Source organism: Hyperoodon ampullatus (genome assembly GCF_949752795.1).
Source record: "Hyperoodon ampullatus genome assembly, chromosome: 16".
In the NCBI taxonomy this organism is placed as follows: Eukaryota; Metazoa; Chordata; class Mammalia; order Artiodactyla; family Ziphiidae; genus Hyperoodon; species Hyperoodon ampullatus.
The window spans coordinates 10,053,310-10,080,890 of record NC_136929.1 but is presented as its reverse complement, the minus strand read 5'-3'; the positions used below and the strand labels follow the sequence as shown (position 1 = coordinate 10,080,890).

General features: G+C 40.7%; 1 protein-coding gene across 2 annotated transcripts in view; it reads left to right on the top strand.

The window, feature by feature from the left end:
- Positions 1 to 960: 960 nt before the first annotated feature.
- Positions 961 to 27,581, top strand: part of ITGBL1 (integrin subunit beta like 1) — a gene marked incomplete at both ends in the record, with an annotated part of 197,497 nt that continues 170,876 nt past the window's right edge. For both annotated transcript variants that reach the window (XM_079722095.1, XM_079722094.1), the window contains 2 exons: positions 961 to 1,058; positions 1,979 to 2,196. In XM_079722095.1, the coding sequence (XP_079578221.1) occupies positions 961 to 1,058; positions 1,979 to 2,196 (316 nt within the window). The remainder of the gene's footprint in view (positions 1,059 to 1,978; positions 2,197 to 27,581) is intronic.

Sequence of the window (27,581 nt, the reverse complement as noted above, 5' to 3'; positions counted from 1 at the left end):
TATCTGGCCCAGAGCCTGGTACCTAACAGACGCTAAACCTGTGTTTGCCTAATGAGTAAACAAATGTGTGGTTATTGTCACAATTGGAGATAAAATATATGAAGTGACTGGCACATCGTATGTGCTTCATAAATGACACTGATGATTTTTCAGTGCCATTGACACTAATCACACATTTTATTTTCTCATACTTCATCCGTGGCGGAGAACAGGGTGAACTTGGGACAACTACAGTTTGAACTGTCCAAGTTAAGAAAAAATATGGTGTGATAAACTACTGGCCCAAACAACTAGAAGCATGACACCCTCTTTAAAGGATTAAGAAATGAGAGACCCATAATTTAAAACAAAGGATCAAAAGTCCAAAAAAGTGCTATTTATCAATTTTGCTTCCCCCTCACAACTCATACCCCAAACAGTCAAACAGTTCATCTTTTTGAAAAGCATGTGGTGAAACTAATTCCCTACGCAAGTGTTCTTGCTGACATCACCAACCTCCCCCTTCCCCATCCCATCGCAGGGATTATTTTACCTGTCCCTTTAACATCAGCCAGCCCAAATATCCTCTTGTCAAATATTTCTGGGGCCTTCACTTGAAGAAAGAAACGATTTTCTCAAATCTGTGAACAGGACTTTTTTTTTCTTTTTTTTTAATGTCAAAATAAACCATCTGCTTGTACAACTGTTTCTAATTACTTCCCTGCCTAGACTCTCCACTTGAGGGGTTTCGTACCAGCACCCCGCCCAGAGCAGTGCTGCTGCCCAAATCCTAGCAGGCAGCTCATCCACACCCTTGCAGCTCCGGTGAGAGCCCCGGACCTGCACGCCTGGGTGTCTGTGGGTCCTTCTGCCCGGCCATCTGCTGGTGGCACCTCTCCCCACCGGAGCCTCCCCGACCCCCGGCCCCGTGTGCGCCACCTTGCAGCAGCTCTGCTGGCCTCCGCAGCCGGGAAACTCAGCATGCGTCCCGCAGGCTTCAGGAACTTCTTGCTGCTGGCGTCCTCCCTTCTCTTCGCGGGGCTGTCAGCTGTTCCTCAAAGCTTCTCGCCATCTCTGAGGTAAGTCTGGTTTGTTTTCCTTTCAGACAGACCTGCCCTGCTTTGCGTGGCAGGACTCAAGCTTCAGGATGGCTGCCCTAAGCCAAGAGCAGTCAGGAAGTTGGACACGAGATAAACTGTTTTCAACCTGATCCTATTTCTTTCCTTACATCTACACTGTGTATTGCTTTACCCTTGTCCTTTTGCTTTTCCTTTGGAAAAATACAATCATTAAATGAATATATAGTTTCCTCCTATTCCAATACATATCAGGAGGATTATCTGCCATCCTATGTGTACCTGGGTGTTCTCACCGCCTATAGGGCAGAGTTATTCCATGGGGTCTGTATTACATTCTGCATTACATTTTAAGAGAGAATTTGGGGCACATCACAATAACCAAACTTTTACATTTTAAAAGTATAGTTCATAAGCATCGCTTATTGCAACTTGAAAATGCATTAGGCACTAAGCTATCATAACATGTAAAGCTCTTTCTATATATTCATCTCTTATTTTTCATAAAATAACTGCCCCTGGCCACCAGCTAGCAATGGGACTTTTTAAAGAGAACTGAAAAGTCAGCCAAGGGTCTTTCTTTGGATTAATTTGTATTTAAATATGCATGTAAGATTCAGTGGCAAAACGCCAAGAAGCAGGGCCGGATCACCTAGTCCACCGGGAAGACGGTCCCGTTCTCAGGTGGGCAGGTCACCACTTGGACATTTTGGGTCGTGGTCATTTCTTAAGGGATGGCCCATGGGTGGTATCAGTTTGGTCCCCAGAGAAACGTGGGGTCCCAGGCTTCCTATCCATGGGGTTGCACGTCTCCGTTTGGGATCTGGGATCTGGGTGGACCCTGGGAGGCAAGGTGGACCCCGAGCAGAAGGGGCAGTGTCTGGGCTTGACCGTGGCCCCGCTGTGGTTTGTCGCCCCTGCAGAAGCGGCCCGGGCGCCGCGTGCCGGCTCTCCCGGGCCGAGTCGGAGCGCCGGTGCCGGGCGCCCGGGCAGCCCCCAGGGGGCGCTCTGTGCCACGGCCGCGGCCGGTGCGACTGCGGGGTCTGCATCTGTCACGTGAGCGAGCCCGGCGTGTACTTCGGGCCCCTGTGCGAGTGCCATGAGTGGATGTGCGAGACCTACGACGGGAGCACCTGTGCAGGTAAGGGGGCGGCGCTGTCCCCTCCGCGTGGCCCGCCGCGCCCGCCGGGGCGGGGCGCACGCGCTCCCGGGGTGAGAGGGGTGGGGACGGCCCCTCCTACAGCCCTGGAAGTTATCGCCGCCGGGGAGGCCGTCCTTTTGCTCCCCAATTCTGGAATCATGTCTCTTAACGCTTGCCTCCGCCCTGGGGTCCAAACTTCAGTGGAAATAATACGTGTAAGATTCATTCGCTTAATTATAAATCTCACTTAGCTTCTACTTCTAGTTCCGTATTACGGACCAAATCTCCCAACTGCCTCGTAAATGGAATGATTTCGCTGTGCTCTCCTACCCTAATCACGAATATTAATCATAATATATGCAGACTGTAAGCCTGTATTTATTTTATTTTACTTTAATTGAAGTATAGTTGATTTACAATCTTGCGTTAGTTTCTGGCCTGTATTTTATTTTTACCAAGGAAACACAGGGGGATATTATTTCCCTAAATTCCAGCGGAGCAGATTGTGTCTTTGAACGTGGACTTGCCCTCTCATACTTAGCATATAGATCACAAAGAGATGCACATATCAGAAAACTGTATCCGAAAAACAAGCAGGGCCCTATTTTCTTGGAAGCGATGGCTTTTGTATTGTTTTAGCTGCTCCAATTTTTCGGCTGTGGTGCAGCTTGGTATTTTGTAAGGGTGGAGTGAAAATACATTCATTTCCCTTGCACATTTTTAAGGAGTGATTTGGATTCTGATACTGGAAGGGGTCAAGCTATTTCTTCATAGAGAATACCCCTAACCTCTAACCAGTGTCACATAACCGAGCTCTTTACTTAGGGCCAAAGAACCTCAATCAGGTCATTGTGAGTGATCCAGACACTCTGTCAGTAAAAGGACTACACAGTGCCTTCCCACCAGGGTTTGGCAAATACATAGGAAAAAAAAAATCTACTTATTTCACCCACAGTGTAGCTGAGAACGAGAGTCCAACACTAACAGAGAGATCACGAATCAGTTTATAGCAAAATGTTTTTTTTTCCCTTGGCATCTGGGCCCAGAAGTGCCGGGGGGATACTTAATATGCAGGCTGTTTGGCCATGAAAAAAATATAGTCGTATGAGTAACTTGGAGGGGCACAGGTGCTTCTGAGTGTTTGTTTAGCCTTGAAGGCTGCGGCTCAATCCTTCAAACATATTGAATGCCACAACTTATTTTAGCTTTGTCACTCCCACAAGCTGCAGTGTTATTAAGGGCAGCCCTTTGGAATGAAAGCTAAGTATTGTCTAATATTTCATTCCAAATTCAACTGCTACCTGGCTTCTCCGGCTTTGATTGCCTCTGGCAAGGCCTCTTCAATATCATGAGTCTGAACACATTTTTCGGGCCTTTTGTATCACCATTTCATTGGAAAAGTAAGAAACAAGATGCAGTTTTTCAGCCAGTGAGCTAGTTTTGGTTGCCAGATAAAACTCCCCTTTTGAGGAAGCTGATCGGTTCCCTTTCTGTGAAACTAATGCTATGGTATGTATACTTTTGTTTACCTCCCATGGGAAATGATTCATTGTTTCCTCCTACCATCTTTGTCACTACATTCCTTCCTCCTTGGTACAAAATGTGGCACTGAGTCATGCGTGGTTTTATTTGCTAGTGTGTGCATTCCTGTAGAAGGTGAAATGTGTCTATTTAAGGCTGAATGAAATAACTGTGTTCGTTTTCCGTACTCTTCTGACTGTTTCTCATTGACACCTACTCTCCAGGCCTGGTGCAGAATCTGCCTCTGCGGCTACATTTGCAAGGGAAGTGAGGACAGCCTTACACACAGCCTATCTGGCGGTCCTGCCAGCTTGCCTGCCTGTTCTGTGCTTCAAGTTTAGCTACTCAACTCCGTCTTCAAGAAATAATTCCTATATTATAGCCAGCAAGATAGAAATGTAGCAGGTTGTCTTTTATGTTTTTATGTGCACCTGGGCCTTTACCTCTATGATAAGCCCCTATAGGTGTTTTCCAGAAATAGAGTAGCTTCCAGAGACTTCCCCCACCTCCATGAAGAGAACAAAATCAGGCTCTGGGAGTGTCTCGTAGAGTGGTTAAGACTATGGGCTCTGGGGGAGATTTTCCAGGATTCAAATCCCACACTTAACAGCTGTATGAACTTGGGCAGTTACATAAACTTCCTGAGCCTTGATTTCTTCATCTGTAAAATGGGAATAATAAAGTACCTACCTTATGGGATTGTTGTGAGGTTTAACATATGCAAAAGACTTAGAAAAGTGTGTTGCACGAAGTGCTCAATACATATTAATATGCTTATATATGTCTATATAACACATTATTTTGTGATGCACAAAAGGTGAGCTGGGATGGATAGATGGATGGATAGAAAGATAGAGAGATTGATAGATACATAACCTGGCTTTGTATTTGTTGGTCATTTGATGCAGTGAAAGCAATTTTGTTTTGTTAATGTAGTCTGTGCCTGTTATTGATCCAAAGCTCAAAAGGTCAAGCAAGGATAACTATTTTGGCCCAGCCTCAGAGCAGCTGTAGGAGATGCACCATGCCCTTTTAAAGTTAAGTCCATTGGGATCCTTACACTGTGAATCATAAGAGACATACTTATTTTAGTTGCACTGGTTGAGCGTGATGACGTTTACACTATCACAAGTGGTCTGTTTCTCCGAGTCTCCACTGGCTCCTGGCACATGAATCTTCCTTGGACTTCTGTAGCATAAAGTTCTGGCCCAGCGATTATTCCTATGGGTGTGATTATCTAATGAGGAGTACATTCATTTTGGTTCTCATTTCTTTGAGAATAGTCCAATGTTTGGTTGCATAAAAACAAACTTTCAGTTAGTACTTCAAGGCATCCTGGATAACCCTCTGAATACCTGTGATTACACTTAAATAAAATATAGGTTTCTTAAACATCTTTTAAAATCACTTTTGAAATATATCACTTAAGAGAGTTTCATGGGCTTCCCTGGTGGCGCAGTGGTTGAGAGTCCGCCTGCCGATGCAGGGGACATGGGTTCGTGCCCCGGTCCGGGAGGATCCCACATGCCGCGGAGCGGCTGGGCCCGTGAGCCATGGCCACTGAGCCTGCGCGTCCGGAGCCTGTGCTCTGCAACGGGAGAGGCCACAACAGTGAGAGGCCCGCGTACTGCAAAAAAAAAAAAAAAAAAAAAAAAGTTCAGTTTTAGGAACTTGGAAGAGCTAATTGAATCCAATTTAGCAAATACTATGAAGTGCTGTATGTTTGCTAGACTCTCTGTTTGCTGTTAAAGGTGCTATAAAAGATGAGAAATATATTACAGCTTCCCACTGAGTGGGAAGGTTCAGAGAAATACCAAATGCCTATAAAGCAATGCAGACTATGAGTTTCTACAAATTTCTATGAGGGTTCCATTAAGGTAGGGATTAAATATTGTGGTTAAAAGTTCTCTAGAAAAAGGTAGCATTGGACATAAATCTTTAGGTATAAGGAGGTTTTTTTTTTTTTTTTTTTTTTTTTGCGGTACGCGGGCCTCTCACTGTTGTGGCCTCTCCTGTTGTGGAGCACAGGCTCCGGACGCGCAAGCTCAGCGGCCATGGCTCACGGGCCCAGCCGCTCCGCGGCATGTGGGATCTTCCCGGACCGGGGCACGAACCTGTGTCCCCTGCATCGGCAGGTGGACTCTCAACCACTGCACCACCAGGGAAGCCCTATAAGGAGGTTTTTAATCCAAGAGGTAGACTTTTGGAATTCTGAGTGAAGAAAAATTCAAGGAATGGTTTAGAGGCAGAAATGCACGTGGGTGTGTTTGGAGAAGAGTGAGGGGCTCTGGGTTTGGCTTCGCTGGATCTTAGGGCTGTGGGCAAAGTGATAGAAGATATATTGAGAGTTAGAGGTGGACATGTGGTAGAGAGCTTTGAACCTGAATGTGAAGCTTGTGCTCAGTCAAGTAGCGTATAGGAGCCGTGAAGCAGTTTGAATATGGGAGCGATAGATGATTAATGCTTTGATGCATGAAAAGTAATATGGTGTCTGGGGGTGCAGCAGGTTGGGGTAGACACTTGATGGGGAGGAACTCAGGTTGGATGCTATTTAACTTATAGTCCTGGGAGAGAGAATAAGAATAGAACTATGAGGCATTTTGAAGACTTCTGGAAGGTAGAATCAGCATGCTTTAGTACCCAAGGGTGAGTAAGATGGTGCCAGTGAGCGGGCCTGTGGCAGAAGTGAGAAGAACCAGATAACTCCTAATCAATGGTGCAAAGTCCCTATTAAATTAAAAACACTTATTTTTATCTGGAATTGCTGTAAAATGAAGAATTATTCCTAGAAGAATGAGTCTGGACTTCATGGCCCTTCTGGGGTTGGATAGGAATCTTCTCTGAATTGTTAACTTGGGTTAACTTGTTTCTGTCAGTCACCCTGAGAGTCATTTGATTTTTCTGAAACTTCGTTTCTTTTTCTGGAACGTCTTTATAGAGGTAAAGAACTTTACCTTCTGCATGGTATTATTCAGAAGAATTTTTAATATTTATGTATAAATATATTTAATATAATTTATACATTTATTCAGATTATAAAGATCCTTGTAAGCATTGATTTATATATGTAAACACACATGGTATGAAAATAATTAAGATACATGGAAATGCACCTAATATGCAAATATAAGTAACTTTTCTTGCAGATATTTCTGACTTCTACACGGTTAAATAAATAGTATAAGAACTGTATATAATTACTCATGAGAACTGGACTTTCTGGCTCTTTATAGCCTTTCCTAGGACTGTTTGACCTGCTTTTTCATCACAGTTGCATTTTTCTTAGATTGTTGAATAATTGTCTCCAAGACTATTTTGTGGAATCACCCTTTGGTTTTTCCTTTCTTTGTCAGCTTCCATTTTCCACCTTCTCTTCCTTCCTTCATACCTTGTCCTGTCCTAATTGCCCGCTCCTTTACCTCTGCCTGGGCCCCCTGGTATTTACCACCCTTTACTTCTTTTTTTTTTTTTTTTTTGCGGTACGCGGGCCTCTCACTGTTGTGGCCTCTCCCATTGCAGAGCACAGGCTCCGGACGCGCAGGCTCAGCGGCCATGGCTCACGGGCCCAGCCGCTCCGCGGCATGTGGGATCTTCCCAGATCGGGGCACGAACCCGCGTTGCCTGCATCGGCAGGCGGACTCTCAACCACTGCGCCACCAGGGAAGCCCCCCTTTACTTCTTTTCAGTATCCTCTCTGCCCCTTCACTGAGCACCAAGCACCTAAGAGCATTCACTGCTCTTTAGCGCCCCCTCCAGTAAACGAGTGTGTTGAACAGACAGACTCCAGTTTCTTTGTTGCCTCTTTGCTTGTGTTTTCATCCTGGTCTTCACATGTCTTGAGGTTTTGGAGAACACATTCAAGGAGCCCGCACCACCAGCTTCTCCATATCATCCAAGCTTCTTTTCTGAGCTCTAGCCTCTTAGGTTCATCCATTTTGGATAAATGCATCTTGTCTTACCCCAAGGGACACATAAAAATTAAAGGTTTTCATTCTCAAAGAAAGTGCCAGACCTGCACATGACTTTCTCTCAACTCTCTGGCTTTATTTGGACCGCACTCTGCAGCTCTACTGTAGACACCGAAATACCTTGGCCTTGGACCAGATCATCTCCACACCTTCATAATCCAGAAGAGCGTATTTATAACATCATAGTGTTGAGATCAAATAGTGTCAATGTGACAAGTTCAGCAGTCATCTTTTAAGTAAAATTTCACCAGAAAGAGAAGGGAACATGGGAACAAATTTATTTGTGATACAGATTTTAAATTTGTAGAGCATAAACTGCCACAGTAGGGTTCTCACAGACTTTCAGCATGTTTTGAGACATGATGCTAAAGCTGCCATCCCATGCTTCTTGGGATCAGAACCCACCCCCCCGCCAAAAGCTGCCCAGCTCCCTGGGCCTCAGACACAGATTGTTAAGTCTGATCTGGTGCCTTGTGATGCTCAGGGCCTGGAGGTGGAGGACCAGTGCCATAGGAGCAGAGATCCGTGATTTGGTCCTTGGACGAATTCCCTGTCTGAGGAGTTACAAAGTGAGACCAAACATTTTCCTAAGTTCCATATCCTGCCTGCCATTGTGTTAGTTTTCTTTCACTGCTATAACATTGCCACTCATCTTTTGACTTCAACAACACAAATGTATTTTCTTATACTTTTGTAGGTCAGAAGTCCGACGGGGGTCTCCCAGGGCTTAAGGTGTTGGCAAGCGCTGTTCCTTTCTGGAGACTCTTGGAGAGAACTCATTTCCTGGTCATTCGACATTGAGAGAATTTAGTTTCATGGGGTTGTAGGACCAAGGTCCCTGTTTCCTTGCTGGCTGTCAACTTAGAGTGTCCCTTATCTCCCAAAAGCCTCTCTTGGGTCCTTGCATACCCATCTGCATCTCAGAACGAACAGCAGGTGTCAGATCCTTCTCATGATGCTGCCCTCTAAGCGTCTTGCACTGGCACATCCCTCTTCCACCATAGCCTAGAAAAGTGCTTCACTTTTTTTTTTTTTTTAACATCTTTCTTCGAGTATAATTGCTTTACAATGGTATGTTAGTTTCAGCTGTATAACAAATGACTCAGCTATACGTATACATATATCCCCATATCCACTTCCTCCCTATCCCACCCCTCTAGGTGGTCACAAAGCACCGAGCTGATCTCCCTGCACTGTGCGGCTGCTTCCCACTAGCTGTCTATTTTACACTTGGTAGTATATATATGTCCATGCCACTCTCTCACTTTGTCCCAGCTTACCATTCCCCCTCCCCATGTCCTCATGTCCATTCTCTATGTCTGAGTCTTTATTCCTGTCCTGCCCCTAGGTTCTTCAGAACCCCCCCCTTTTTTTTCTTAGATTCCATATATATGTGTTAGCATATGGTATTTGTTTTTCTCTTTCTGACTTACTTCACTCTGTATGACAGACTCTAGGTCCATCCACCTCACTAAAAATAACTCAATTTCATTTCTTTTTATGGCTGAGTAATATTCCATTGTATATATGTGCCACATCTTCTTTATCCATTCATCTCTCAATGTACACTTAGGTTGCTTCCATGTCTTGGCTGTTGTAAATAGAGCTGCAATGAACACTGTGGTACATGACTCTTTTTGAATTATGGTTTTCTCAGGGTATATGCTCAGTAGTGGGATTGCTGGGTCATATGGTAGTTCTATTTTTGGTTTTTAAGGAACCTCCATACTGTTCTCCATAGTGGCTGTATCAATTTACATTCCCACCAACAGTGGAAGAGGGTTCCCTTTTCTCCACACCCTCTCCAGCATTGATTGTTTGTAGATTTTTTGATGATGGCCATTCTGACCAGTGTGAGGGGATATCTCATTGTAGTTTTGATTTGCATTTCTCTAATGATTAGTAATGTTGAGCATCCTTTCATGTGTTTGTTGGCAATCTGTATATCTTCTTTGGAGAAATGTCTATTTAGGTCTTCTGCCCATTTTTGGATTGGGTTGTTTGTTTTTCTGATATTGAGCTGCATGAGCTGCTTGCATATTTTGGAAGTTAATCCTTTGTCAGTTGCTTCATTTGCAAATATTTTCTCCCATTCTGTGGGTTGTCTTTTTGTCTTGTTTATGGTTTCCCTTGCTGTGTAAAAGCTTTGAAGTTTCATTAGGTCCCATTTGTTTATTTTTGTTTTTATTTCCATTTCTCTAGGAGGTGGGTCAAAAAGGATCTTGCTGTGACTTATGTCATAGAGTGTTCTGCCTATGTTTTCCTCTAAGAGTTTGATAGTGTCTGGCTTTACATTTAGTTCTTTAATCCATTTGGAGTTTATTTTTGTGTATGGTGTTAGGGAGTGTTCTAATTTCATTCTTTTACATGTAGCTGTCCAGTTTTCCCAGCACCACTTATTGAAGAGGCTGTCTTTTCTCCATTGTATATTCTTGCCTCCTCTATCAAAGATAAGGTGACCATATGAACGTGGGTTTATCTCTGGGCTTTCTATCCTGTTCCATTGATCTATGTTTCTGTTTTTGTGCCAGTACCATACTGTCTTGATTACTGTAGCTTTGTACTATAGTCTGAAGTCCGGGAGCCTGATTCCTTCCAGCTCCATTTTTCTTTCTCAAGATTGCTTTGGCTATTTGGGGTCTTTTGTGTTTGTATACAAATTGTGAATTTTTTTGTTCTAGTTCTATGAAAAATGCCATTGGTAGTTTGATAGGGATTACATTGAATCTGTAGATTTCTTTGGGTAGTATAGTCTTTTTCACAATGTTGATTCTTCCCATCCAAGAACATGGTATATCTCTCCATCTGTTTGTATCATCTTTAATTTCTTTTATCAGTGTCTTATAGTTTTCTGCATACAGGTCTTTTGTCTCCTTACGTAGGTTTATTCCTGGGTATTTTATTCTTTTTGTTGTAATGGTAAATGGGAGTGTTTCCTTAATTTTTCTTTCAGATTTTTCATCATCAGTGTATAGGAATGCAAGAGATTTCTGTGCATTAATTTTGTATCCTGCTACTTTAGCAAATTCATTGATTAGCTTTAGTACTTTTCTGGTAGCATCTTTAGGATTCTCTATGTATACTATCATGTCATCTGCAAAAAGTGACAGTTTTACTTCTTCTTTTCCAATTAGGATTCCTTTTATTTCTTTTGGTTCGCTGATTGCTGTGGCTAAAACGTCCAAAACTCTGTTGAATAACAGTAGTGAGAGTGGGCAACTTTGTCTTGTTCCTGATCTTAGTGAAAATGCTTTCAGTTTTTCACCATTGAGAACAATGTTGGCTATGGGTTTGTCATATATGGCCTTTATTATGTTGAGGTGCATTCCCTCTATGCCTACTTTCTGGAGGGTTTTTATCATAAATCGCTGTTGAATTTTGTAGAAAGCTTTTTCTGCATCTATTGAGATGATCATATGGTTTTTCTCCTTCAATTTGTTAATATGGTGTATCACATTAATTGATTAGTGTATATTGAAGAATCCTTGCATTCCTGGGATAAACCCCACTTGATCATGGTGTATGATCCTTTTAATGTGCTCTTGGATTCTGTTTGCTAGTATTTTGTTGAGGATTTTGACATCTATGTTCATCAGTGATATTGGCCTGTAGTTTTCTTTTTTTACAGCATCTTTGTCTGCTTTTGGTATCGGGGTGATGGTGGCCTCATAAAATGAGTTTGGGAGTGTTCCTCCCTCTGCTATATTTTGGAAGAGATTGAGAAGGATAGGTGTTAGCTCTTCTCTAAGTGTTTGATAGAATTGGCCTGTGAAGCCATCTGGTCCTGGGCTTTTGTTTGTTGGAAGATTTTTAATCCCACTCTCAATTTCAGTGCTTGTGATTGGTCTGTTTATATTTTCTATTTCTTCCTGGTTCAGTCTGAAGTTTGTGCTTTTCTAAGCATTTGTCCGTTTCTTCCAGGTTGTCCATCTTATTGGCATACAGTTGCTTGTAGTAATCTCTCATCGTCCTTTGTGTTTCTGCAGTGTCAGTTGTTACTTCTCCTTTTTCATTTCTAGTTCTACTGATCTGAGTCTTCTCCCTTTTTATTCTTGATGATTCTGGCTAGTGGTTTATCAATGTTGTTTATCTTCTCAAAGAAACAGCTTTTAGTTTTATTGATCTTAGCTATTGTTTCCTTCACCTCTTTTTCAGTTATTTCTGATCTGATCTTTATGATTTCTTTCCTTCTGCTAACTTAGGTGTTTTTTTGTTCTTCTTTCTCTAATTGCTTTAGGGGTTAAGTTGTTTATTTGAGATGTTTCTTGTTTCTTGAGGTAGGATTGTATTGCTATAAACTTCCCTCTTAGAACTGCTTTTGCTGCATCCCATAGGTTTTGGGTCACCGTGTTTTCATTGTTATTTGTTTCTAGGTATTTTTTTTATTTCCTATTTGATTTCTTCAGTGCTCTCTTGGTTATTTAGTAGTAGATTGTTTAGCCTCCAGGTGTTTGTATTTTTTACAGATTTTTTCCTGTAATTGATATCTAGTCTCATAGTGTTGTGGTTGGAAAAGATACTTGATACGATTTCAATTTTCTTAAATTTACCAAGGCTTGATTCATGACCCAAGGTATGATCTATCCTGGAGAATGTTCCATGAGCACTTGAGAGGAAAGTGTATTCTGTTGTTTTTGGATGGAATGTCCTATAAATATCAATTAAGTCCATCTTGTTTAATGTATCATTTAAAGCTTGTGTTTCCTTATTTATTTTCATTTTGGATGACCTGTCCATTGGTGAAAGTGGGGTGTTAAAGTCCGCTACTATGCTTGTGTTACTGTTGATTTCCCCATTTCTGGCTGCTAGCATTTGCCTTATGTAGTGAGGTGCCCCTATGTTGGGTGCAGAAATATTTACAATTGTTATATCTTCTTATTGGATTGATCCCTTGATCATTATGTAGTGTCCTTCTTTGTCTCTTGTAATTATCTTTATTTTAAAGTCTATTTTGTCTGATATGAGAATTGCTACTCCATCTTTCTTTTGATTTCCATTTGCATGGAATATCCTTTTGCATCCCCGCACTTTCAGTCTGTATGTGTCCCTAGGTCTGAAGTAGATCTCTTGTAGACAGCATATATACAGGTCTTGTTTTTTTATCCATTCAGCCAGTCTATGTTTTGGTTGGAACATTTGATCCATTTACATTTAAGGTAATTATTGATATATATTTTCCTATTACCATGTTCTGAATTGTTTTGAGTTTGTCATTGCAGATCTTTTCCTTCTCTTGTGTTTCCTGCCCAGAGAAGTTCCTTTAGCATTTGTTGTAAAGCTGGTTGGGTGGTGCTGAATTCTCTTAGCTTTTGCTTGTCTGTAAAGGTTTTAATTTCTCTGTCAAATCTGAATGAGATCCTTCCTGGGTAGAGTAATCTTGGTTGTAGGTTTTTCCCTTTCATCACTTTAAATATGTCTGCCACACCCTTCTGGCTTGTAGAATTTCTGCTGAAAGATCAGCTGTTAACCTTATGGGGATTCCATTGTATGTTATTTGTTGCTTTTCCCTTGCTGCTGTTAATATTTTTTCTTTGTATTTAATTTTTGATAGTTTAATTAATATGCATTTTGGTGTCTTTCTCCTTGGATTTATGCTGTATGGGACTCTCTGCTCTTCCTGAACTTGATTGACTATTGCCTTTACCACATTAGGGAAGTTTTCAACTATAACCTCTTCAAATATTTTCTCAGTCCCTTTCTTTTGCTCTTCTTCTTCTGGGACCCCTATAATTCCAATGTTGGTGTGTTTAATGTTGTCCTAGAGGTCTCTGAGACTGTCATCTATTCTTTGCATTCTTTATTCTGCTCTGCAGTAGTTATTTCCACTTTTTATCTTCTAGATCACTTATCTGTTCTTCTGCCTCAGTTATTCTGGTACTGATTCCTTCTAGAGAATTTTTAGTTTCATTTATTGTGTTGTTCATCATTTGTTCATCATTTATTGTGTTGTTCTTTAGTTCTTCTAGGTCCTTGTTAAATATTTCTTGTATTATCTCCATTCTATTTCCAAGATTTTGGATCATCTTTACTATCATTACTCTGAATTCTTTTTCATGTAGACTGCCTATTTTCTCTTCATTTGTTTGGTCTGGTGGGTTTTTACCTTGCTCTTTCATCTGCTGTGTATTTCTCTGACTTCTCATTTTGCTTAACTTACTGTGTTTGGGTCTCCTTTTTGCAGGCTGCATGTTCGTAGTTCCCATTGTTTTTGGTGTCTGACCCCAGGAGTAAAGTTGGTTCAGTGGTTTGTGTAGGCTTCCTGGTGGAGGGGGCTGGTACCTGTGTTCTGGTGGATGAGGCTGGACCTTGTCTTTCTGGTGGGCAGGACCGCATCCGGTGGTGTGTTTTGGGGGTGTCTGTGAACTTACTATGATTTTAATCAGCCCATCTGCTAATGGGTGGGGTTGTGTTCCTGTCTTGCTAGTTGTTTGGCATGGGGTGTCCAGCACTGCAGCTTGCTGGTCGTTGAGTGGAGCTGGGTCTTAGCACTGAGACAGAGATCTCTGGGAGAGCTCTCACTGATTGATATTACATGGGGCCAGGAGGTCTCTGGTGGACCAATGTCCTGAACTCAGCTTTCCTACCTCAGAGGCTCAGGCCTGACACCCGGCTGGAGTACCAAGACCCTGTCAGCCACATGGCTCAGAAGAAAAGGGAGAAATAAAAAAGAAAGAAAAGTAAATAAATAAAATAAAGTTATTAAAATAAAAAATTATTAAAATAAAACAATTAAAAAGTAATTAAAAAAAGAAAGAAGAGAGCAACCAAATCAATAAACAAATCCACCAATGATAACAAGTGCTTAAAAACTGTACGAAAAAAAAAGAAAAGGACAGGCAGAACCTTGGAGAAACGGTAAAAGCAAACCTATACAGACAGAATCACACAAAGAAGCATACACATACACACTCACAAAAAGAGAAAAAGAAAAAAATATATAAATATGTGTATATTTATATATAACAAAAAAAGGAAGAGAGGAACCAATCAATAAACAAATCTACCAATGATAATAAGCTCTAATACTAAACTAAGATAAACAGAAAACCAGAAACAAATTAGATGCAGAAAGCAAACCCCAAGTCTACAGTTGCTCCCAAAGCCTACTGCCTCAATTTTGGGATGATTCGTTGTCTATTCAGGTATTTCACAGGTGCAGGGTACACCAAGTTAACTGTGGAGATTTATCTGCTACTCCTGAGGCTTCACGAGAGATTTCCCTTTCTCTTCTTTGTTCACACAGCTCCTGGGGTTCAGCTTTGGATTTGGCCTCACCTCTGCCTGTAGGTCACCTGAGGGTGTCTGTTCCCTGCCCAGACAGGATGGGGTTAAAGTAAAGTGTTTCCCTTTTAAGGAGGCTTGTGATTAGATTGGATCCAACCAGATATCCCGTATAATCTTCCCATCTCAAGATCCATGATCTTAATTGCATTGGCAAAGTCCCTTTGGCCATGTAAGGTAACATACGTACATATTTATAGGAACAAGGACGTGAACATCTTTTGGGCCCTTCTTTTTCCTACCATAGCCATCCTTCTATAAAGCCCAAGAGGAAGGCCATGATGTATGTACATGAGGGAGAGAGATTCCAAGGCCATTAACACCTGGCTGTTCTTATGCTCCATCCAGGCTATGCAAGTACTGTCTTTTCCATCTTTCAGAGCTTATCTACAGGCTCTAATGTTCCTAGATCCAGACTTTTCCACACCAGTGATGATAAGGAATACCAGGTTTTTGGTCCAGAACATGAAGAGTGACTTAGAACCTCAGCCACTGCTGAGGTTCAATGCCTGACATTATCACTTGCCAGTTGTGGAGCTATGGGCAAGTTACTCAGATGCTTTTAATGTCTGTTTCCTTACCTGTGAAATGGGGTCAATAATAGTATCAAATGGGGATAATATTCATGCCACATACGAGTGCTGAGTAGGTCACTCGAGTTACTATGTTTACTTCTGTCAGATGCCCCTGTGCTACCCTATTGTGATACTTGGTCCTAAGGTATTTACTCCCCAAAAGTGATTTTCCTCCCATGTCATATCTTCTTCTGGGTCTCGATCTATGTTTCACATTTCCTCCTCTGACTGTCAGTGAGCGTTTGGAACTATCTCACCTCAGACAACAGGCCTGCTCCATAGTGTCAAGTCTGGGTGAGCTTTCAGCCCTGGCCAGCTTGAGGAAACCAAGACTCACGGGGTCATGCTCCAACTCAGTGGACTTCTAGGTTTCTGACCCTCATTTCTGTCTTTATCTCAGAAGCTGACTTTTGTGTTCCTGTCCCTGAAAACTTCACCCCAATTTTCACTATCATAATTGACTTGGATGGAAGTTTCCAGAGCCCTCCCCTCAATACTGTGTGATTAGTCCATGAATCTGGAATTTTCAGTCTTTTTCTTTACTGGAAACCCCAAGATTTCTGCAAATTTGCAAGGCTTACACTCAGTGTGTTTCTGCTTCTGTCTCTTACTTCCACTGAGATGTCTGTATTTCCAGGCTGTTCTTAATCTCCTCCAAAGTCTTGATCTCAAATAGGTTGATCCCAGAACCCACTCATTCTGCTTACAAAAATGGGAAAAGCAATACAATACAAAACAAAATCAAAATAACTCACTTTCACAGAGTTTTTGAGTGCAGCTGACCCTTGAACGATGCAGGGGTTGGGATGCTGACTGCCACACAATCGAAAATCTGAATATAACAGTCGGCCCTCCATAGCTGCCATTCTGTATCTGCAGGTTCAAGCAACCATGGATCCTGGAGTGCTGTGGTACATGTTTATTGTAAAACATCCACGTTATAAGTGGACCTGTGCAGTTCAAACCTGTGTAGTTCAAGGGTCAGCTGTATTTAATGAACATTACTAAATGTTCTAGAGACATTGGGGTGGGGTTGTTTAATCACAGGAATGTAAACACCTTAAGACTGAATAGTAATCATTCTAGTTCTTAAAACCCCCAGGATCCCAGTTGTGTGCCTCAGTCATCCCTCTCCTCTTCAGACTCCTGTTTCTTTCATTACTCATAATTTTTATTTCATTTCCAAATTCTGCTCATTTGGGGCAAGGAGTTTAGCTATTATTTTTATTATCTTGTTTCTTGCTCATCCACGGTCTTTGAAGTCTTGGCCTCTATCCTGAGAGTTGATGTCCTCAGGTATTAACGTTATATGTACATTTACTTTTTTTCACATCTTGCTTTATAATGTATGTGTATTTATAAATAACATAAATAATATAAATAACAAGGCCTGAGATGGTTCTCTTTGTACATATATATTCTGATTGCCCATACAAGCATATATATGTGTGTATGAATACGTATTTGATACCTTAATTTTGTACGCACATGTCATATACATGTGAATACATAAGTATGTCTTCAAACATGTTTACATATGTATGTGTTTATATCACGTATATGTGAATATATAAACATGTGCACAATCACATTCACATGTGTGTGTTTATGAATGTGTGTGCATCTAAATGTTACAGAGACACACACACATAACGCATCTTCCTGGGGGACTGCTACCTGGGGGGGGAGACATTCCATTTTCAAATCTTTGTAATGCTAGTACTCCTGATAGAAAAGGCACCTTGGGATTGTTATCACATGTGTAAACCTGCTACAAATCAGCATCTTATTGCGGAATTCTTTTGGCGACTGCCTCTTCAATACATTTCATGAAGACAGTGAGAAATTATTTGGTTGGCTCCTAATTTGATTGTCTTTTTCACTATTCTGTCAATTAAATGTTATTAGGCTGCTGAAGTCACATTTGAATTACAATTAATAGTTGGTAAAGAAGTTCTCTTTTTCTAACACTAAAACTTTGTTCAAAGATGGGAAAGATTAAAACAGCTTCCTTTCCTATTTTTTATGAATAATAGTACTACTCTTGTCACTAACATATTTTTATCCTACGTACATTTTATGGAGAGTTTGGAAACTCCTCAAAGCCCCCTGTTACATGCTAAAGCCTTGAGTCTAGGTTTGGATGCAAAAACCATCAGAATTTTTTTCATAGCTGGCGGTCTTAAAAATATAAACCAAATTGTAAATTTTCTATATTCTCAAGGCAATAATATCTTCTTGTATGGCTTTGCATATAACAATAAATTCTACTATTACAGAAATTTTATTCTCTGGTGAGTTCATCTGAATTTTCTAATCATACCTCCACAGGGAGAAAAAAGGAAATAAATAAAATGATGAGATAAACCAGCTTTATATTTCTCTGGATTTAAGATCCTGTAACTTAAGAAGCAGATTGCATTAATGGGAAGACAGCTGGATTAGGAGACAGAAGACACAGGGGGAGGTGTTGTGAGAACCAGAAGGGGGCTAACTTGTAGGAGGAATTTGTTTTGCCTTTCCACCTTTCTTCCTGCCTAGATTGCACCTGGAGTTCCAGAAGCCCCCCTTTTAAAAATTGAAGTAGAGTTGATTTACAATGTTGTGTTAGTTTTAGGTGTACAGCACGGTGATTTTCAGATATATATATATGTGTGTGTGTGTGTGTGTGTATATATATATATATATATATATATATCCTTTTTTTTCCATTCTTTTCCATTATAGGTTACTATAAGTTATTGAATATTGTTCCCTGTGCTATACAGTAGGTCCTTGTCATTTATTTTATATATAGTAGTCTGTATCTGTTAATCCTATACTCCTGTTTTATCGCTCCCCATCCCCTTCCACTTTGATAACCGTAAGTTTGTTTTCTATGTCTGTGGGTCTATTTCTGTCTTATAAATAAATTTGTATTATTTTTAGATTCCATGTATAAGTGAAGTATAATATTTGTCTGACTCACTTCACTCAGTATGATAATCTCTGGGTCCATCCATGTTGCTGCGAATGGGATTATTTCATTCTTTCTTATGGCTGAGTAATATTCCATTGTATATATGTACCACATCTTCTTTATCCATTCATCTGTTGATGGACGCTTAGGTTGCTTCCACATCTTGGCTTTTGTAACTTGTACTCCAGAAGCCCATTTGAATCAAGGGATGAGTATATGGCCACCTATGAGGATAGCTTAGCCACAAGACAGGAATCTGGATTTTTTTGAGACTGTGGAGCCTGCCACACCTGTACTGGACTGCCTACCTCTGCATTGCTGTTGCGCATGAAAATAATAAACTTTTATCTCTTTAAGCCCCTGTCATTTTGGGGTTTTCTGTCATCGGCAGCTAAATATAACCCTGTCTGAAACAATGGTTTTATTTTAAAAGTCCAAGTCTATTAAAGTAGGGCAAATAGAATATGTACAGTGGTTGAGAGCTTGAACTCATGAGACCAGTAGGGCTGGATTTCATACCTGTTTACCTGCTCCGTGGATTTCAACAGTTTTGGTAAACTCTGCAAGACTCAGTTTACTCCTCTCTAAGATGGGCTCTGATTAACACTCTGGGGAAGGTTATTGTAAAGTTTAAGTGAGAAAATACACATGAAGCATCTAATGGAATCACTGATGTTTAATGATCACTCTAAATGGTAGCTATTATTACTGTTGTGATTAAACCTGGCATCTCTAAGGGGATTATTTTAAGGCAAAAGGGAATATGTCTTTGCTTTTAAATGTATTTACTAGTAACTAAGTGACCAGTTATGGACATATATTCCCTGTACCTGTTTACATGGTCAACATATACTACTTTTTTGCCTAGAAGTATTTATGAGGTTATTATTTCCATGAGAAGACATAATTTTTAAATGTCTGGTTACCAGAATATAAATTACCAGAGAGAATACAAAACTTGTTTATGTATTTAAATATTTAAAAAATTTCAATTGATTTATCTGTATATTAAAATTACTAAAACATAATACATGTTTGCTACAAAAAGTAAAAAAAAAAATACGTTTATTGAAAAAAAATCAATACAGCAGCATTGCATCTTAGGCAGAGAACAGGTTCTACGTCACCGCAAAGATCAAACATCTGAAGTTTAAATATTACCCTGACAAATCTCCAAGGAAGACTCCATGTCTGAGTTTATTCCACCATATCTCAGTTAGTATAGCACAGTAAACACTAGTAAATGGGAGTTTACTCCATGGCTAGAAGACATTTTCAGGCTTTGGCTGGATCATTCTTTTGGGGCCAATCAGCCCAGTAATATGCTGACACTAGGAAATAGATATCAAGAAACTCAGCCCCCAGAGGTAATGTCACTTTCTTGCTCCATTTCATACCCACTTGGGGCCTCCACTCAGTGGATGGAATGACAGAATTTCTGTGCTTTTAAATTATAATTCCACCTACCTTTATTGCCAAATATATACCTTAATTGCCTAGGCACATATAATGGAAATCAAGTAAGTTAAATATACGTGTGCTGTGACTCCCCTTTAGACTGACTTTTAATCATAACCTCTGGAGTTAATATTAAATTAGGGTGTATACTTCCATATTTTCCCATGATTATATAAATATGCATGTTAAGAACACACATACACACACTCACACTCGCACACACACACACGTAGGTTGTTCCCCTTCCTCTTTCTTGCTTTTTCTCTTTAGGAATACATCATGGCCCTCATTCTAGTTTTTATATATATTTATGATTAAGAATTTTCATAGGCATATGATGTTCTATATAGTATGGATGTATTACTTCATTAAACTATTTGCCTATTAGTGAACATTTTGGTTGGTTGCAGTTTTTGTTATTTTTTGTGTTTGGTTTTTTGATATAGGAGACTTGAACGAGCATTCGATTTACAATTGCTTACACACGCTCACATTCATACACGCACACAGCTCTCTAGCACTCTGGCTGTTGCACAAGCATGTACACATTTCCACTAGAGTGAGTTGGGCTCCAAGACACGCAAGAGGGTATCACCAGTCAACAGAAGTGTTAATAAAAGTGTCTTCTTACGTTGAGGATCTTGGCGAAAGCAAACTTCAAACCGGGTGGAACTGGGAGATCTGAAGCCTATGTCCTTTGGGAAATTTAGATTCTGAGCGTGGTCTGGGATTCAAGGTCACGAGTCACATCTGAGAAGGGGGGAGAAGTATAGAACTGCTGGGACAGGGAGGACCAGGGGGACCTGCCAGGGCATTTTCTGAGCCTCACACAGGTAAATTCTCAAGCTATTTTCCATTAACTCTTAAATTGATAAAGATTGAAAGCTGCAAGAAGGTTGCAAATCTCATTTTCTTTGGAAAAGAGTGCTTTGTCTTTTCAAGGATCACATTTCCTGGCAGATAAGAAACTATAGTTTGTAAGAGAACTCTTTCTTCTCTCTACTCTAAATCATCTTACTTAAGGCTGGGTAGAATGACGGCTTTGTAAAGGGAAAAGAAAAATAAGACCTTGAGAAGAATGCTTGCTGGTTTGACCTTGTGTAACCTTAGTCCTAATCTATGTGGTAGGACAAGTTTCTATGCCAAGGGCGCTATCATCCTAGTTGTACATAGTCACTCGTTCAAACATCAAATTATTCCAAGTCAATAGTTACCCACTCCAGTTTCCTGTTTTATTATTTTATCTGGATATTTCCTAGGAAAAGCCAGGCTAAAATTTTTTTTTTATAGAAGGTCAATGAGTTTGGTATTGCTTAGAAACTTCTCTTATAGCAAGGCATTAACATAAATTTGTGATTTAATCAATTGGAGACAGTAAGAAGCCAAAATCAGAAAATCAAAGCATGGTAAATGTATTTCCTAACTGGTCATTACTGCTCTTTCAGGGCTGTCATTTTCTGCTGTGCAGAACAGTTAGACAAAACTAGTTATTTTTCTAAACAAAATGACTTGGCCATTTAATTAAACCTTTTCTTCTCCAAAATACAAAAGACAAGTTACAGACTGTTTTTCTTTTTTGCTTTCTTGGTCAACACCATTACTTATATATATAAGCTCTAAGAGCAGTATTGCCATGAAAATAACTCATTTTTAAGAAAGAAAAAGAAAAATTTGTTTTTAAGAAAGAAAGAAAATATTTGATATGTTAGCTATGCACTGGATAGACTTCTTTCAATTGCTTGCTTGGATAGATTTGAGCCCTAAAATTAGTGCTGCATTAGTAATACAAAAGAATAATGGGAAAATATCTATTTATATTTGAGTACTTTGCTGGAAAATATTTTCATATGTATGAATTCTTTCACTTCTCATATAACTTGTAAGAGGTAGTCAAAATTATTATTCTCCATCTATTATACTGAGTAACCTGAGAAGAAATCTATCCCCCAGATCACCAGGCAGCTTCTCTTCAAGCATAATAAAGTTGTCCTAAAACCACATATTTAGGGAAAATATTTTCATGAATTTGGAGACTTGAAATGAAAACATCATTTTCAGGGATCTCATTTTTTTTTTTTTTTTTTTTTTTGCGGTACACGGGCCTCTCACTGTTGTGGCCTCTCCCGTTGTGGAGCACAGGCTCGGGACGCGCAGGCTCAGTGGCCATGGTTCACAGGCCCAGCCGCTCCGCGGCATGTGGGATCTTCCCGGACCGGGGCACGAACCTGCGTCCCCTGCATCGGCAGGTGGACCCTCAACCACTGCGCCACCAGGGAAGCCCAGGGAACTCATTTTTACATTTAAAATATATCTTAATTTTTTTCTTAGAGAAGCAGATTTTTGACTCTTCTATCTGTCTTATGTCAGAGATAGTGGGCATAAAAGCTCAAATACTGGGCAGAAGAAAGAACGCCTCATTCATTTAGCATCAAAAGAAGTCCAAGTAGCAGAAATCACTGGGACTAAAATTACTTGTCATACCAACAAAGAGCACTTCTCTTAGCTGTAACTGAAATTCTTAGAGTGATTGCATTTAGCACCAAGTATTATCCAAATAAAAAGGATTCTCTGGAGCCAGCAGTGGGAGAAACTCTTTTACAGCCTCTGGTTTTCCTTTTCTATAAAAGCAAAAGGAAACATAGGTAGGAGAGTTGAATATATATTTGCTACTTTCATGGACATTAACTAGTGTTGTTTTGTGTATTACATATTTTGGCTATTATGAACAAATCCCATTAGAGATTTTTTTTGCTTTTATAAAATTAAAGTGTTCATAATATGAAATCCAGAAATTCAAATACATGTAATTTTTAATATATAGAGAGCCTTGTTTAGAACAAAGAGATGTGAACTGACAGAAAGGCACAGGGAGAGAAGAAAAATGTGTATAGAAAACTGAACAATTTTGATTAGATCATCATAAGGGTTTCCTTTGTGCCTTGAAGGTGGGTATGTCCACCTTTGGGTCATGATATGAGGCTTCTGGGGACATCCTGCATATGTCACTCATCAATCTGCCTGGCGTTCCTGCATGTCTATATCTCAAGTATCCATGCTTATATGCCAAATGAAGAATTTTAAGACTTATGAGTGGCAATACACTGATCTGTCATTAATAAAGCCTTTGTTGAATTTTAATAATCTTTCCTGGCTTCCCTAGTGGCACAGTGGTTAAGAATCTACCTGCCAATGCAGGGGACATGGGTTCGAAGCCTGGTCCGGGAAGATCCCACATGCCACGGAGCCACTAAGCCCATGCGCCACAACTACTGAGCCCTCGCGCCACAACTACAGAAGCCCACATGCTTAGAGCCCACGCGCCGCAACAAGAGAAGCCACTGCAATGAGAAGCCTGTGCACCGCAATGAAGAGTAGTCCCCACTCGCTGCAACTAGAGAAAGCCTGTGTGCAGCAAAGAAGACCCAGTGCAGCCAAAAATAAAATAAATAAATTTATTAAAAAAAAAATCTTTCCTTTGGGAGAGCTAAGTGAGAAGGTTTGGATAGGATGGAAATGCAGAGGCAGGCTGCTCAGGAAAGTGCTTGGGAATTAGAATTTAAAAACAAAACAAACTGTTCTTTCTCCACTATTGTCACTTACTGTGTGACCTTGTGCAAGTCACTTAACTTCTCTGAGCCTCAGTTAAATTACATTTAACAAGCATTTATTAAACATCTCCAAAGTGATGTCTAGAGGAGGACAGGGCATCAGGAGCTGTGCTCTGCCCTCTCTACTCTGCGAGGTGGGTAGGCAGGAGGGCGTTGTGGAGCTGTCGGCAATAATTCTCTCAGCCACACCATTTAACATAAATATTTGAATATAGTGGCTCTTCAGTGAAATTAATGGATTGATGTGATTGTGGATATCTGATATTTAGATTTAATTGGGAGGTAATTTTGTTTCATTTTTAAGTGTAGCCATATTAAATTAATTACATGGAAAATTATATTGGCATCTTGAGGATTTTTATGAAGAGGCAAGAAAGTTAAAAAGAAAAAATGTATCTAGAAACTAATATTCAATGAAGGAATTCATATCAATCGCACAAAAAGGAATCCCCTAAATAGAGATGTAATGTTCTATGAGTCAAAGGGGGAGTGTTCCTTTCCACTGTACTTAAATATACCAAATCTGTCATTTTATGGCACCTTCCAACTGATCTTTGGATAATGCATGTTCCAAATGCCATAAAATACAGTGATTCAATGAAAACCAAACTATTGATCCATGTTACCATGCAAGGAAATAGGTTCAGTGGTTGTCTGTTTCCATGTGCATGTTCAGTAAGCCATTTATCTACATTTTTGTTAAATTACTCTCTTTAATTTTCACACTTACTCTACCATAGAAGAATATTTTATGTAGCACAATGTGTTTGTTTTTTTTTTGTGGTACGCGGGCCTCTCAATGTTGTGGCCTCTCCCGTTGTGGAGCACAGGCTCCGGACGCGCAGGCTCAGCGGCCATGGCTCATGGGCGCAGCCGCTCCGCGGCATGTGGGATCTTCCCGGACCGGGGCACAAACCCGTGTCCCCTGCATCGGCAGGTGGACTCTCAACCACTGCGCCACCAGGGAAGCCTGCCTTTTTTTTTTTTAATGCTTTCAAAATTGCATCAACCAAATGGGGAAAAAATCTAAAACTATGTGAAGAGCTGCAAAAATACATTCTTAGGGGCAATATTTTACAATAAACTTTTCTTTATAATATTTCTTCATAAACCTTGAACTTGTTTTGTGGCTTCTAGGTAATCCCAGTGATGTTAATGACCTATCTTGTTTTTTGTTTCTATATCTTTCTTAGGTAAAAATAAATCCCAGATTTAGCATATTACTCAAGCACATCAGATTTCACAAGAGGAATGTGTAGTTATAGCTCCAAGGCAGGTGTTATGATCCTGTCAGATTGCTCAAGCTAATTTCGAGCCATGTCAGGGCAGTTGCTGGGAGACGCTTGAGGAGCACAGGAAATTATATGGAGCCTGTGGATAACAGCACGTCCTGTACTGTGGCCTAAAATAATACTGAACCTGCCCCATTACCAATGCTCTGGCTGAAAGAAAGGCCTGGACTGGAGGTTTACCTCAACATCACTGAAAAAAGAAAATTAGGATGCTTTAAAAATATGGTTGTGATTGTTGAAAAGTTGACAGTGAAAATATGGATAAAATTGGCAATTATAATTGTATTGGCAAAAATTTATTTTAAAATATATTTGATGTATAATTAAATTACTTTGGTGTATTTTCCCAGCTTGGGTGATCGTAAGAATTAGTTGTGATGGTTTCCTGTCATGGGCTTCCTAAGCCCCTCTTCTAGAGAAGTGCATTTCATAGATGTGTCTTTCATCAGTGTTCCAAGTAATTGTCAGGCTCAGACATATTGGCAAAGCAATGGCCTAAAGTAAGGAATTTGTTTACTTTTCAAGGAAATGAACGTGGGGAGCTCATAGAAATATATCTAATCTCAGCTTATAAAATGTATTTCCTAGACACCCCTGGTGGCGCAGTGGTTGAGAGTCCGCCTGCCGATGCAGGGGACGCGGGTTCATGCCCCGGTCCGGGAAGATCCCACGTGCCGCGGAGCGGCTGGGCCCGTGAGCCATGGTCGCTGAGCCTGCGCGTCCGGAGCCTGTGCTCCACAACGGGAGAGGCCACAACAGTGAGAGGCCCGCGTACCGCAGGAAAAAAAAATAAAATAAAATGTATTTCCTTACAGATTATTCAGGTCAGAAAGAAGGGTTAACCCTCCCTAACTCCACTGTTGCCTAGGAAGATAGATGGAAGGTTAGCCAGGTACATGTTCAGTGTGTAGTTGTCACAGAAGGAGGGCTGCATACAGCTGTGCAGAAAGGTTGGGGCCTAGGAGGTGGTGATGATAGAAGTCCTGGGGTTCAGGGGGGATCATCACAGTGGTCCATCACTGTGATGGAAGAGGGGACACAGAGGAGGAAATTGGGACCCCAGTAAGTGGAGATGCTGATATTGATATTTCCCAAAGGATGTCTGGATGACACCAGCCATGCCTTTCAAACCAAGGAATCAGCCCTTGCATTGGCATTCGGGGGAGAGCGTGATTCCAGAAGAGGCCAGAGTCACGAGAGCAGTGGCTTTTCGAATTAGAAGGCATGGTCTTTTCAGAGCAATCGGCTCACTCTTCGTTGTCATGTTAAAGGGAGTATAGTTTTCAGCTTGACATACACGTTGAACTGACTCTGTATCCTGACTGAAAAGAGTGGATGGCATTTCAGAGTTCATTCCTTTACTTTGAAGTAGGTTAAGGACATATGGCTGCTTAGTTTTCCCGTGTCGATTGTAAAAGTGGGATGCCTTCAGGAATGGTCATGGGGGGAGATTCCAGGTCACAGGCTTTGGGACCAGGAAGACTTGAGCTGACTCTTAACTCTACCTTGTGAGAGCTGTGTCAGGATGTAAAAGCTACTAAACCTGCCTGACAACTATCCTTGCCTATAAACTGAAGACTAGGACAACTTAATAGAAAGTGCTATTTACTCAGTATATACTGTGCTAGGTATGCTATATATTATTCATGGAATTCTTAATACATCATTCTGAGATCAGAGATAGCACTACTGCGTTCTGACAATAGCAATAACTATTAATCTCTGTTACAGGATGTTTTGGGGGGTGGTAATCAATGAGATTAGAGACGTTCAACAAACAAAACTCATGTTCCAAAGTAGGGATCAAATTCTACTTCTTTTGAGATATAAACCGTATACAGCTTTGCAATGATAGGTTTTTTTTTCCCAACTCGCATCCATTAATTTTTTTTTTTTTTTGGCCGTGTTTTGTCATCATTGCTGCGCGCCAGCTTTCTCTAGTTGTGTCGAGCGGGGGCTACTCTTCCTCGTGGTGCGTGGGCTTCTCATTGCGGTGGCTTCTCTTGTTGTGGAGCACGGGCTCTAGGCACGTGGGATTCAGTAGTTGCAGCACGTAGGCTAAGTAGCTGTGGCGGGCTCTAGAGCACAGGCTCAGTAGTTGTGGCGCACAGGCTTTCTTGCTCCATGGCATGTGGGATCTTCCCGGACCAGGGCTCAAACCCATGTCCCCTGCATTGACAGGCAGATTCTTAACCACTGTGCCACCAGGGAAGCCCCCATCCATTAAATTTGTATGGAACGCTTACTGTTTCTCTGTTAGCATGTGGCGTATAGGAGGTGCTCAATGTGTTTTAGTTTCCCTTCAATACTTTGGCAGATGGCTTGGAAAGACCAGATGATGTAGTTGAATATATATAGGCTTCAGGGTTAAAAATATTGGATAGACAGAATCTTGTCTGTCTTGGTTTGGCTGTGCAACACCGAATGGGTTATTTCACCTCTTCTGAGTCTGCTTCATAGGAAGAATGAGAATCATCTCTCTCGTGAAGCTTAAATGAAATAACGTAAGGTGACCTATCACAGGGATTGACAAAAATTGGATCATATTTAAATGAAAAATGTCACACTTGAATGACCATTTGGAGAATAATTCTTTGTAAATGCAAGCCTACATCGTCAGATCTGCAGCAGAAAGATTCGTTTTCTGAGAAGCGTGAGTGGAAATAATGTTAGAGTAGCATTTGGTAAGATCCCTTCTGAAGGAAGAGAGTTGGTAAACTTTT